The 14,291-nt window shown below is 39.4% G+C and overlaps 1 protein-coding gene across 1 annotated transcript in view; it reads left to right on the top strand.

The window, feature by feature from the left end:
- Positions 1-14,291, top strand: part of CA3H20orf194 (chromosome A3 C20orf194 homolog) — a 130,060-nt gene that overhangs the window by 40,726 nt on the left and 75,043 nt on the right. The window contains 3 exon segments of the mRNA XM_030311772.1: positions 3,511-3,609; positions 7,597-7,652; positions 10,824-10,959. Coding sequence (XP_030167632.1) covers positions 3,511-3,609; positions 7,597-7,652; positions 10,824-10,959 — 291 coding nt within the window.

The raw sequence follows: 14,291 nt of genomic DNA, 5'->3' as shown, positions 1-14,291 counted from the left end.
CCTGAGCCGAAGTCGGACGCTTAACTGACTGAGCCACCCAGGTGCCCCATATTTTCCAAAATGTTAACAGTGATTTTTCTAGATTTTCTGAGTTTCTGTAATAAATGTATATTACTTGTGTGTCTGTTTTTAAAGACTTTTTATTAACACAGACTCAGAAAAGAACATAAAACTAGTATGTAATTTAATAAGTCATTATAAAGCAAAGCAACAGAGTCTTGCCACCCCAGAAGCAGTCTGAGTGCTTTTTGCCAAACCCATCACCTCTTTCCTACTCCCCGAAGAATAACACTATCATGAATTCTGTGGCAATGACCCCTACTTTTCTTTGCAATTTCATCATCAAAATGTGCTCCCAAATGTGCTTCATGTATAATGCTAGTTATACTTTGCATACTATATATACTATATACATAGTTTAACTTTGCCTGTGTGTGTGTGTGTGTGTGTGTGTGTGTGTGTGTGTGTTTAGGTTTCTTTTAAATTTTTTTTTTTCAACGTTTATTTATTTTTGGGACAGAGAGAGACAGAGCATGAACGGGGGAGGGGCAGAGAGAGAGGGAGACACAGAATCGGAAACAGGCTCCAGGCTCTGAGCCATCAGCCCAGAGCCTGACGCGGGGCTTGAACTCACGGACCGCGAGATCGTGACCTGGCTGAAGTCGGACGCTTAACCGACTGCGCCACCCAGGCGCCCCTAGGTTTCTTTTAATCTATAGGTTCTTTTTGTCCCTACCCTCACTTAACTATTTATTAAGGAAATCAGATCATTTGTTTTATAGTTATCCTCATTGGGATTTGTTGATCACATTCCTATCATGTAGTTTAACATTTTCCCTGGCTTCTGTATTTCCATATTATTGGTAATTGAATCTAGAGGTTTAATCAGTGTCAGGAATGATTTTTGGAGGGAAAACTACTTCTGAGAGGGTATTCTTTACAAGAAGTATATATGTGTAATTGAATCTCTTTTAATTTTGTGAACAGTCGCTGATGTACGGTCCTTAGGTCTTTAATTGATTAATTAGATCCTTAATTCACCATTGTAAAATGGTAGTATTCCAATTCTATAATTCCTTCTTCATTTATATTCTCTAAAGAGAAATAATTCAGCTTGCTATTTGGTTATGCAGTGGTGGAGTTCATGTGGGAAGAACAGGATAATTGTTTGAATTCTTGCTTTTATTTATCAATTTTCAAAATAAAGTTGGTTCCCAACCATTCCCAAAAGTAACCAATTAGTTCTTTTTAGTATATCTCATTTTGAACTCATAGATTTAAACCTATTTGATGTGTTTTTATCCAGTGCAGTTACCATCTTTGCTGATGTTCAGCTTGTTTCATCTTTGGGTAGTAGCTCACTTAAAGTTGGTTACAAATTGTTTTGACACAACCCTAATAGTCCTTGATAACTTCCTTGCCATATACTACGATAAGAGATTCCTGGGTTCTCTTATACATTTCCTGTCCCAGGTCTGGAATCGTCATTTCTCTAATAAGTTCTAGTTTGTTTGGGGAGTGGTATTTTAGCACAACAGTGTAGGTGCTGCGAATGCTCATTGGTACTGGTTTGGTCATTGTTTCTATATCTCTTCAGTGGACAGAGGTAGGAAATTCTCTGTGTGTGTCTTTCTCTCCATATGTATATACAAATATTCTCACATGTATACCTGATTTTTTTATCCCAAATTATATATAAAACATATTCAGAAAGCAGTATCAGCACTGTCACCCATGTGATTACTTAAAATAATTTTAGATACATATACACATATACTTCTGTATTTATTTATAAATAAAATATAGATCATCTGGGCAACAAGCAGCGGAGCCATTAGTAAGAATGTTGTTTACACTAAGAATTCCCAGCAGGGGTCCATCGTGCTCTATGCCTAGGGCCAGTAGACTCAATACCTGGCTAACACGGAGCCCATAGGTCTGAGTACTTGCTTATCCCCAACTGGGAGAGAAGAATGGAGGAGAGCATAAATCCAGCTAGTAAGTTTTAATGCAGCAAACAGAATGCCTGCTGTGAGCAAGGCACTAGGCCAGCGCCCAACATACAGACACTTAAACTGTGAGATGGGCAGTGAAGATAACTTATCTCAGTACAAATTATCAGCAACTTCAGAATAAGACAAGGATACTATTTGAGTGTCTTAAGCAACTCATAGATGATTTTTTTTTTTTTTTTTTTGGTTAACTGATGATGTTTTATTTTTTTTTTTTTTCAACGTTTATTTATTTTTGGGACAGAGAGAGACAGAGCATGAACGGGGGAGGGGCAGAGAGAGAGGGAGACACAGAATCGGAAACAGGCTCCAGGCTCTGAGCCATCAGCCCAGAGCCCGACGCGGGGCTCGAACTCACGGACCGCGAGATCGTGACCTGGCCGAAGTCGGACGCCTAACCGACTGCGCCACCCAGGCGCCCCTAACTGATGATGTTTTAAAGGAAAGCCAGTAGCACAAAGCAATGTGTGGTGACTGGGAACCAGAATGAGTTCAGAGAGGAGGCTGAAAAGTAGCTGGGATGGGGAAGGAAAGAGGTTGCACAAAGAGGAGAGTCAACTGGGAAGGGCACACAGTTTCACAATCCTCCCACTGCCACTGGGGGAGGGTGTAAGGGAGGAGAGGGCTCTGGGCCACCCATGCCACCACCCAACTTCTAACTAAGGTCATCTAACTTGTCCTTAAAGCTCCACTGATGTGACCCTTTTGGCACAGGATGTACCATCTTTAAGATACATCATAAATAGGTCCCTCTTTCCAACAAAGATTGCTAAAGGCATTGCTAAGGCATTGGAGTGGCCATTACTGCCCCCCCTTTTTTTAAACAATTTTATTATGCTATAATTTATATACCATAAAATTTGCCCATTTAAATGTACAATTCAGTAGTTTTTAGTGAAATTTACAGAGTTGTACAACCACCACCATAATCGAATCTTAGAATATTTTCATCAACCCAAAAAATTCCCTTGTGTTCACTTGCAGTCAGTCTCTGTTCCTCATTCAAATCACTGATCTACTTTCTGTCTCTATAGATTGGCCTTTTCTGTATATTTCATATAAATGGAGAATATGCCAGGTGGTCATTTATATCTGGCCTCTTTCACTTGACATAATGTTTTTGAGGTTCATCTATGTTGTAACATGTATCTGTAGTTTGCTGTTAACTTTTTAAAATGTTTATTTATTGAGAGAGAGGGCGAGTGGGGGAGGTGCAGAGAGAGATGGAGACAGAGGATCTGAAGCAGGCTCTGTGCTGACAGCTCAAACCTGATTTGGGACTTGAACTCACAAACCATGAGATCATGACTTGGGTTGAAGTCTGATGCTTAACCAGCTGAGCCACAACAGGCTCCCCTGCTGTTAACTTTTAAAACATTTAAACAGTCTGGTATTTTGAGATCTGATTCATGATTCTAAAGTACTTGAGATCTGATTCATGTTTCTAAAGTACTTCTTAATATAACCAAATGCATTATCCTTTTCATTTTCTTCATAGGATTTGGTGGCTTTTGAACATCAGTGGACTAGCTTCTTTGCTAATTTTGATACAGAAATTCCTTTCCTGCTGGAACTTTCTGAATCTCAAGCGGGTGAGGTATGTAAGGGAAGGGTCAAAGAGAAAGAAAAACCTGATTAACTTATTGTTTCTATTTTTGTTTTGTTCTATTTTTGTTTATTTTGTTTTGTTTTGTTCTACTTTTGTTCTATTTTGTTTCAGAATACAACACTACCGATCCTAATATGTTTATTCTTTCCTTATGCTTTGTTGTATGCTGTATAGAAGTCTTTAACCCCCATGCCAACCTACCAACATCTATAAGGAAGTTGGGTGTTTGGTACCAGCTCCCATATAAGATGGATAGTCATTTTTCAGTGTCATGATACCTCTGTCAGCAAGGAATTCTATTGGGCAGTAGTTGATAAGCCTAGACATAATTTTCCACGTGTGAGTAGCACACCTTTGTCAGTTGAGTGTCTAGGTAAATTTTTTTTTCCACGCAAACAATGATGAAGTTACTAGATTCAGGGTAAGATTCACTCCAGGAGTAAACAGTGGTATCTAAATCAAGAACCGAGGCATAGGCCAGTGCCCAAAACTAGTCAGTAAGAAGGATCAGAAGACAAATCTTGAGCTTGCACTTGAGCCTACTTTGGTTTTGCACGCCAGTCCTCAGCTCCCCTGTGCTACACTGACTCCTGATCTTTGGAGCTGGTGTTGACTTTTGTTGTCATGCATCTCACTTTTACCTATGTTATAAACGCCACCAACACATTGCTATTATTTTTGTTTAAGCAGTCAGTTCTCCTTTTAATCTCATTTTAATCCTTTCTAAGAAGATTTAAGTAATAAAAAAAATCTTACATATTTGCCCATGTAGTTACTGTTTTTGATGCTCTTCATTCCTTTGTGACGATCCAGATTTCCATTTGGTATGATTTCCTTCTCCCTGAAGTGTCCATTAATATGTTCCGTAGTGAAAACTTTCTGATGATGAATTCTTCCAACTTGTATAGGTCTGAAAAAATATCTGTATTTCACCTTCATTTTTGGGAGACATTTTGCCACGTATAGATTCTTGGTTGACTGTTTTTTCCTTTTTGTACCTCGAAGATGCTGTTCCACTGTCTTCTCACTTGCATTGTTTCTGATGGTCTGTTCTTTCGTCTTTATCTTTGTTCCTCTCTGTATAACTGTTTTTTTTTTTCCCCTCTAGCAGCTTTTAAGATTTTCTCTTTTTTTACTGGTTTTGAGTTGATTCTGATGTGTCTCACTATAATTTTCTTTATGTTTCTTGCGCTTGGCTCTTGTTGAGCTTCTTGGATCTGTGGATTCATAGTTTTCTTCTAGTTTGGGAAGTTTTTGGCCATTATTTGTTCAGATATTTTTTCTGTCCATCTTTTTTTTCAGAGACTCTAGTTACCTCTATATTAGGCCACATGAAGTAGTCCCACATTTCACCAGTGCCCTTTTTAGTTTTCTGGATTATTTTTTCTCTCATTACTGTGGTTCCTAGAGTAAAAGATACTAAAAAAGGTATATTCTGTGACATGTCACTCCTTGTTTCCTATCACCTCCTTCTCATTCACTCCCTCACTCCACCATTTTCCACCTACTCTACTACCAGTAGATAACAAATCTCTTCATTTCTGATTTGTCTTTCTTTTTCTTTTGCACACATGAGCAGATACATGTGTATTTTCTTATGTCCTCTTGTTTTTTTCATTGAAGGGCAACATACATGTAGTCATTTTCACTTTTTCACTTAACAAGAAAATATCCTGCAGCTTTCTCCAAGTCAGTTCATTGAGATCTTCTCATTCTTTGTTATGATTCATAGTATACTACTGTGTGGATTTGTAATTTATTCAGCCGTTCTCTTATGTGTGCTTATTTAGGTTGTTTTCAGTATTCTGCCATTGCAAACAGTGCCATAGTAAATAACTTTGTGCTTATGTATTTTCATATTGTTGGAGGTTTGTATACCTAGTAATGCGATTGCTGGGTCACAAGGTAAGTGCACATCTAGTTGTGTTAGCTATTGCCAAATTTCTCTTCAGAAGGGTTGACCAATTTGCATTCCCACCAGCTGTATATGAGAGTGCCTGTTACACCACAGCCTCACCAACAGGATGTATTGTCACACTTTTTAATTTCTCACCATCTCGTAGATAAGAAATGGTATGTCAGTATTACTTTAATTTGTATTTTTCTAATAATGAGTAAGCTTGAACATTTTTCATGTTTGAAGGCCACTTTATATTTTATTTTCATATGTTTTTTTCCCGTTTTAGTATTAGTACAGTATTATTAACAGAACTAGAGGAGATAGTGATCGAATGATCCTCATAGGTTATTAGGATTACTTGAGATAATACATTTAAGTGTCTATCACAGTAGAGGTAAACCTCAGTAAAATATAGCTATTATTTTAATATAGAGAGAGTTTTTACAGATCAGTAAGATCTGTAAACACCAAAACTCCAATTGATGAACATCCAGAGGATGTAAACAGTTAATTACCAAAGGGAAATCCAGATAGCCATTGAACATATTTGAATATATACTTTATTTCATTAGAAATCAAAGGAATGTATAATACAGCTGCAGTGAGGTACCATTTAAAAATATATTTTTAAATGGACATTTAATCGACAGTGCTTATGAGTTTACCCTGAGATAGGCACACTCATGTATGGTAAGTGGAAGTGTATATTGATAAAACTTTTTTGAAAAACAATTTGGCAATATAGTTTTGCCTTTTTACCGTATAATTTCATTTCCATATCTGCTTTAAGAAAATAATCAAAGCTGCAAATAAAACTTATGAAAAGTTGCTTATTGTAGTATTATGATATAAGAAACATAGATTTCTAAGAATAGAGGGCTATTTAATAAACTTTGGTACAGCCATATGCTATGGATGTACCATAGAAAAAAGATAGGAAGAAAATTTACCAGAAAGTTAACAGTTCTTAGATTGTTATATTTTAAAATAAGCATATATTACTTACATAATCAGAGCAAGAGGTAAACAATAGATGTTTTTTAAGAGGATTAAAATTGCATTTTGAAATTTTGACCCTTTTGACATAGTCCCTGCGTATCAATTTTTGGTTAGTGTTTAGCCTAGCACTTTACATACCAATGCTGAGAAATACTTCTATGCTTTCCTGGGAAACTTCTTTCTGTGTATTTCTAAGTTCTGTGGATTCTTTCTTAATGCTGATTTTAAATTTTTTTTTTCAAGGTTTTTTATTTATTTTTGGGACAGAGAGAGACAGAGCATGAACGGGGGAGGGGCAGAGAGAGAGGGAGACACAGAATCGGAAACAGGCTCCAGGCTCCGAGCCATCAGCCCAGAGCCCGACGCGGGGCTCGAACTCACGGACCGCGAGATCGTGACCTGGCTGAAGTCGGACGCTTAACCGACTGCGCCACCCAGGCGCCCCTTAATGCTGATTTTAAATTAGTATGTTAGAATTAATGTATATTCCCTTATTAGTAATGTAGAAAAACAGGGGTGCCTGGGTGGCTTAGTGGGTTCAGTGTCTGACCAGCTCAGGTGATGATCTCATGGTTCGTGGGTTCAAGCCCATGTTGGGCTCTCTGCTGTTGGCACAGAGTCTGCTTTGGATCTTCTGTCCTCCTCTCTCTGCCCCAGCGTGCGCTTGCTCACTTTCTCTTTCTCAAAAATAAACATTAAAAAAAAGAAATGTAGAAAAACAAATTTTTAATAGAAGGGAAAATTCCTACATGATTAGTATCTTGGACCATAGATGATGGTTGGTCCAATTTTGTTTCAATAATTAAATCATAAAATTTGACAAGAATTTTTCTTTACCTTTCTTTTTCTCTTGCAGCCATTTGTCTATTTCTGTTGCTGTTTGTTAGTTACTTGTCCCCCAAATTCATGTTGCTTTCTACCACCTATGTCCTTCCGTGTTCTTATAATAATCTATAAACACATCTCTCTCTCTCAATACACACATACACACTCTATACCTACACACATACCTATATGAGAGATTTGTGATTGTTTTATAAAATTGTGATATAATACAGTGTTGGGTTCTTTTTTAGCCATTCAGAAGTTACTTCAGTCATGGAATGATCTCCAGCCATATAACTGAAAACAGGTAGGTTTCTTGGGGAAGAAAGGTGAATGATGTTAGAGAAATGGGGTTTAACAAGGGAAGTGGATGTGAGGGAGCATCTAAGTCCAGAAGGTAGAGTCAGGAAAATATAGACTGACTTTGGTCATCATAGGTTAAGAAATGCATACTCTGAAAAATCATCCATTTCACTGCTTTTGTGTATATGTGTGTATATGTATGTATGTGTGTGTGTGTGTGTGTGTGTGTGTATTAATATAGATTTATAGCAAACTAGTTTTTAAAACATTGTAGCTTGCTGAAATCTTAAGAAAGGAATTTTATATTCCATCCCTACCCCAGGAAAGCTAGGAAGTAGGATGTCCATGGGCTGGGCAGGGATCCTCATTTGTGGAGACTAAAAGGGCTCTGGCAATAAAGGTCCAGCCCCAGGAAGACAAGACAGTATCAGGGTTGCTGCATTTTGTTTTCTTGCGGTTTTTCCTTTAGCACCTCTCTTTGTCATGGTAATCCGGAGGGCCCAGCCTGGGATGGGATCAAAGTAGATCAAAGTAGATTTTTCCTCTCTTTTATTTCCTAATTCCAATCCAATGTGAAATGAGACAGATTACACTGGTTGAAGAGTCACTTAACTTGAATTAAGCTTCAGAAGAAAAATCAGTTATATTTACTTTTAAGAGCCCCTGTTTGCCTGAAGCTTAAGGAGGTATTTTTAAGAATAATACAAAGAAATGTAAACACTTTTCCATGTGACACACACTAAGGGCAATTTAAGGAAAGGATCAGGGATAAAGGAAACTGTCTTAATCTGTTTTAGCTACCATGACAAAAATTCCATAAACTGGGTGGCCTATAAACAAAAAAACATTTATTTCCCACAGTTTGGAGGCTAGGAAGTCCAAGATCATGGCACTGTGAGATCCAGTGTCTGATGAAGGCCTGCTTCCTCATTTCACTATAAACTCACATGGCAGAAAGGGCAAGGGATCTCTCAGACCTCTTTTATAAGAGCCTTTTTTATAATACCATTCATGTGGGATCTGCCCTTATGGCTTAATCACCTCCCAAAGGCTATACCTCCTAATACCATCGCTTTGGGGGTTAGGATTTTAACCTATGAATTTTGTGGGGATACATTCAATACATAGCAGAAACTATTTTTTAAAAATACCCTTGGGGCGCCTGGGTGGCTCAGTCAGTTAAGTGTCCCACAATTCGGCTTAGGTAATGATCTCATGGTTCGTGAGTTCAAGCCCCAGGTCAGGCTCTGTGCTGACAGCTCAGAGCCTGGAGCCTCCTTCAGATTCTGTGTCTCCCTCTCTTTCTCTGCCCCTCCCCCACCTCAAAAATAAATAAACATTAAAAAAATAATAAAAAAAAATAAAAATACCCTTTAGTCACTGACTGTTGTTGAGAACATATGACATATTAAACAAGAGAAACATGGTTAAAAAGTAAACCAGCCATGGGGATGCCCATCTGGCTCAGTTGGTAGAGCATGGTCATGATTTTGAGCCCCAAGTTGGGCATAGAGATTACATTTTTAAAAAATTAAAATTCAAAAATAAACTAGTCATGGTCTTTGCCCTCATGGAGTGAGTATATGGTGTGGTGGAGAAATAAGACCTTAATCAAGCAACCTCACAAAAAAATATAATTACAAACTCTGGTGCCATGAAGGAAAAAAGAACTTGGTACTGTGAAGACCGTAGCTGGGAGCATGGACTCCTCTGGGAGGAAATCTGAATGATGAGCAAAGATAATTAAGGGAGGGGCTCCTGGGTTGGCTGTCAGTGGAGCGTGTGACTCTTCATCTTGGGGTTGTGGATTCAAGCCCCACATGAGGTGTAGAGATTACTTTAAAGTAAAATCTTTAAAAAAAAAAAAAAAAAGGGAGAAAAGCACCCTGAGATGAGAACATAAGAAACATAAAAGAGGATGAGTTTGGTGGGACATAGGAGTTGGAGGAGAGTGGCCTTTCGTGGAGCCAAAGAAGTTGAATGTAGACCATCTTTCACCATGTGAAAGATTTCAGTCCTCCTGAAAATAACATAAAGGCATTACAGTCTTTGCATGTGTAAAAGGTTGTGCTCTCTGCGTTGTGGAGAAGAGACTGTAGGAGAGCGAGAGTGGAAACAGGGTAGCTGTGCGGAAGCATTCTAGTTGTCTAGGGAGGAAATGATGGCAGCATGGACGAGGCTTGTAACCATGTGGATTGAGGGAAATGGATAACTAGTGAGTTGATTGATTGGATTTAGAGGGTTAGGGGCAGAAGAAGTTAAGGAGGCCTAAGGGGGCCTCTCAGGTCTGGCTCAGTCCCTGGATGGATACTGATTCCAGGGGAACAGGTATAGTGGGGTAGATCATGAAAGAGGAGAGGAGAGGCAGATAGCTGAAAGTAAAACCCTAGGAATATTCTGAGGCAGATAGAAGAGGAGAATGGCTGATGAAGGAGACTGAGAAGCAACAGCTTTTGCAGGGAAAGGGTGTCCGGTGCTTCTGAGAGACCAAGGAGGGGCAGGCTGAAGGCTGCCTAGTGGATTGGCTATTTGCTACGTGAAAGTCATTTGGTGACTTTTGCAAGAGTAATTTGAGTGAAATGACTGAGGGGGTCAGTTGAAGTGGGCTGAGAAAAAAGGAAGTAACAGCAACAACAACAACAAAAAACACAAATAGACAAGTCTAACCAAGAGAGGAGACAGAAGAAGGGGACACATGCAAGTCAGGTGGATGTGGTAGTGAGGACATTCGTAGCCCTACTCTCCTCTTCCCATCCTAAAAGCTACTCCAAATAGTTAATGCCTCTGTTGTCTGCCTACAGTCTATCACAACTGCTAGCGTCCTTTAAAATTTCTGTTTCCACTAAAATGCTATTTTGTGAAACTGGATTCTTGCTCCATCTCTGCACCATGGACAGCAGACTTACAGAACTTTCTCCTTAAGAAGTAGGACAAGCTGAAAATATAAACCTGGCTTGGATTTAGTTATGTCCCTAAATGATCTCTATGGGTTAGTAGGAGGAGTCAGAGACATCTGGCATCCATTCCCACCCAGTAGGGAGTGTTAGGGGGGCTGTATTGACCACTTTGCTCAGACCGCAGGACACCACTCTGAAAACCCCAAGAACCCACTCACTGGGAAATTGTCCTGGCCAGGAATCTCTTTTCTAATCACATTTCTGGTTTGCCACTCTAGCCCTAATAGGCAGCCATTCGTTCTCTTTGGTAATCACTCCACACGAGAAAACCTGAATGCTGGCAACTTTAACTTCCCTTCTGAAGGGCACCTGGTACGCAGCACTGGTCCCAGTGGGAGCTTTGCCAAACACATGGTGAGTGGCTTGACTACCTGGTGTTTAATTGGTTTTATTATTAAATAGGAAAGAGGGGAAGTTAAGGGTAACCTTTCTGGCTAGTGTATTGATTTAACCTTGAACTTGAAGTTGTTTTGGAGTGAAGTGATTGCAAACTGACTATTTATAGAAGTACTAGGTATAATTTGAAAACATCATAGTTAATTTTTAAATATTTGAAGGAAAAAGGTTAAAAAAATACTTCCACAAACCAAACTCTTTGTCATAGTAGTATTGTCAGTAGAATAAGAATTTTAAATTAACTTGGAAATAGAGTCATCCAAGCCTAAGTTTGTTTCGTCTTAACTGTTACATTTCAGGACATAAACCTTGAGGGTCACTGTTCTTGTATTGAGGGTGCCAGGGAGAAGACTTTTGCATTTGGTGGTAAATTGTCTACTATGTTCTTTTAAAGGAAACATTAGACTGAAATGTGAGACTCTAGTGATTGTAAAAGTCCATGGAATTTTGATTATTTTCAGAATGTTCCTGACAATCAGGAAAGCTGGGGAGGTAGGTACTGTTGTTTAGTTTTGACTGGAGAACATGAGACCTAGTCTCTCTGGACTGAAACCTCAAATCTGCCTCCAAGCCAGTCAGGAACATAGGGCTGCTCGAATAGATATGCTGTCAGGATCTTATTGCCCTGTAATAGGAGGGCTCAGGCCTCATTTCAACACCCCCCCTCCCCCCCGCCCAGAGCACCCTTGGAATATACAGAAAATGCCAAATGGCATAGGCTTCTTTGTGTAATCTTATTTGTTGACTCTACATGTTAAATTAAAACTTAAGGAGACTAGCTGATTTCTGCCTCTGGGAAGATGGAGTAGACCTACTTCTTCCTATTCCTTCTGCTAAGTACAACTAAAAACCCTGGACACTATATATAAAAGAAACATAGGAGGGTAGAAGAAATAGGCTGGCTGAGGACCTTAGGACCAAAGGGACAAAATGGCAGTGAGTTTTCTGGGCTTCCTTTTTGCCTATATATCCCAGACTGGATATTGGAAAGCTGACAACCCAGAAATGCCAATAGGCACAGACCTAGAAAGCCCTAAGTAAAGCCTCTTTTCTCTGGTGGAAGGACTAGGAAGGGGACAGCCTAACAAGACAGAAAACTTTCAGGGTGCCTGGGTGGCTCAGTCAGTTAAGCGTCTTACTTCGGCTCAGGTCATGATCTCGTGGTTTGTGGATTTGGGCCCCGTGTCAAGCTCTGTGCTGACAGCTTGGAGGCTGGAGCCTGCTTCAGATTCCGTGTCTCCCTCTCTCTGCCCCTCCCCTGCTCATGCTCGTGCTCGCACGCACGCTCTCTCTCTTTCTCTCTCAAAAAATAATAAAATAAACATTCAAAAAATTAAAAAAAAGAAATTTTTAGATAACAGCTATTCTATTCCTACCAAACCCCTCAGAAAATATTTCCATCTACCCCTGCCAACAAGAGCTGAGTGAAGAGCCTAGATATCCACCCTTGCCAGGCTGTAACAGGGCACCATTACCTTACCCCACCCCTGTCAGTATTAGAGAAGGCCCAGTAGGGGGCCATGACTTTCATCCCCACTGGGCACCAGTGAACCCTCCCTCCCCCTGCAGTATCAGTGGAGACAGGGGAGCCTTGATGTACACCACTATCCAGCAGTAACGAGGTGTTCTTCCTTGGGGTGGTATCCTTGGAGGCCAGTGGAGAGTCAGGACTTCCACCACCACTCAGCTATAACGAGGCCATCACTTACCCATAGTGATTGTGACTCTCCCAAGCCAAGGTGGTGTCACTAGAGACATACTGGGGAACCTAAACTCCTATTCTGCCCAGCAGTAACAAGGAGCATGCGCTCTCGAGCGCGCACATACACACACACACACACACACACACACACACACACTCTCTCTCTCTCTCTCTCTCTCTCTCTCTCTCTGGGTGTCAGTAGAGTCTGTGTGGAGAACCTGGACTTAACGCTCCTACCAGGCGGTAACAAAGCAATGTGCTCCCCTATTCACCCACAGAAGCAGTCAGTGTCAAAGAAGGGCTACTAAAGTGCAAGATTTCAGTAAGATCCAGGGCAGACTTCCACTTTTGGTGCTAACACATAAAAAGCTTAGAAATCATCTCTCCCATCCTTACAAGAAAAAAGCTAAAAAACCTAATAAAACCAACAACTTTTCTTGCGCTCATCAAAGAACTGAAGTCTCAAGGCAAATACACTCCAAGATCTAGAGGGGTGAGTCGAGAGAGTCACAGCCAATGTCTGCTTACCTAGAGCAGAAGCCACATGTAAATAACAATTTTGATGAACTCCTGGAGGCTGAATATGCACTAGAGTGAGAGAGGAAGACTCCTGCAGAATGTAGGGAGGGCCACACCACCTGTGGGTTTAATTCTTTCTGTACACCTACAACTGCTCTTCAAAACAATCTATTAAGTTTTTTTTAATTTTCTAAGTTCTTTGTAGAACTTTTTATAATAATTGGGGATCTTTATTTTATAAACTCAGAAACTTAATGAGGTCAGGGAACTTATATGAGATTTGGTCCTGGGATGGAGGTGGGGGGTCTGAGATTATGACCTTTCATCTTCATTCATCTCTTTTTCAGTGTAACATACTTACCCTTTCCACTTCTGTGCCATTTATGAATAATTTACAGATTAATCAGTGACAGGTAAAACATGCAAATCCAGATTATCTGAGTAGTTATACATTATATATGTAAATTCTCTTGTACTGATTTCTTTTAATGTATCAGTAAATTAGATGTGAAATTTACTTATACAAATTTATGATATAATCTCAGGAAGCTGGTTTGAAACACATGGCATCTTTAAAAAAAACTTGAGTTAGGAGAAATTTGGAGTCCAGGGAACATGTTTTATTGAGGAAATATGTCCATTAACCAACAATTAGAAATATGTACATGCATTTTTATTTAGGATCATGGCAATATTGATCATGTTCATGATGGTGAATTACAGAGTAGTCATAACAGGTCCTTAATACAAATCTTTGGATTCACGGTGTTCACAATATTACAGAAAAAATGCCATGCATTCTCTTGTGACTTCCTTAAACATTGGAGTAGAAGGAACATATGTGTCACATTTAGCTATTTTTTTTAAATATATTGTGCTAATTTCTTTTCCTTTAGCTCCTATAGTAGCATTTTTTTGTTGTTGTTTTATACCTGATATCCTGGGAACCCTGATGAGATGCTGGATTTTCACAAGAGAAAAGGACATCTTTATCTACTTTTGTATAAATGAACTAAACAAAGAAGAATAAGAATTTTTAAATCTAGGAAACTTATTTTCTTTTCTCCAA

Source organism: Lynx canadensis, chromosome A3, assembly GCF_007474595.2.
Source record: "Lynx canadensis isolate LIC74 chromosome A3, mLynCan4.pri.v2, whole genome shotgun sequence".
In the NCBI taxonomy this organism is placed as follows: Eukaryota; Metazoa; Chordata; class Mammalia; order Carnivora; family Felidae; genus Lynx; species Lynx canadensis.
Note: the sequence above shows the minus strand (reverse complement) of the source record. Positions and strands in the feature narration are given on the sequence as shown.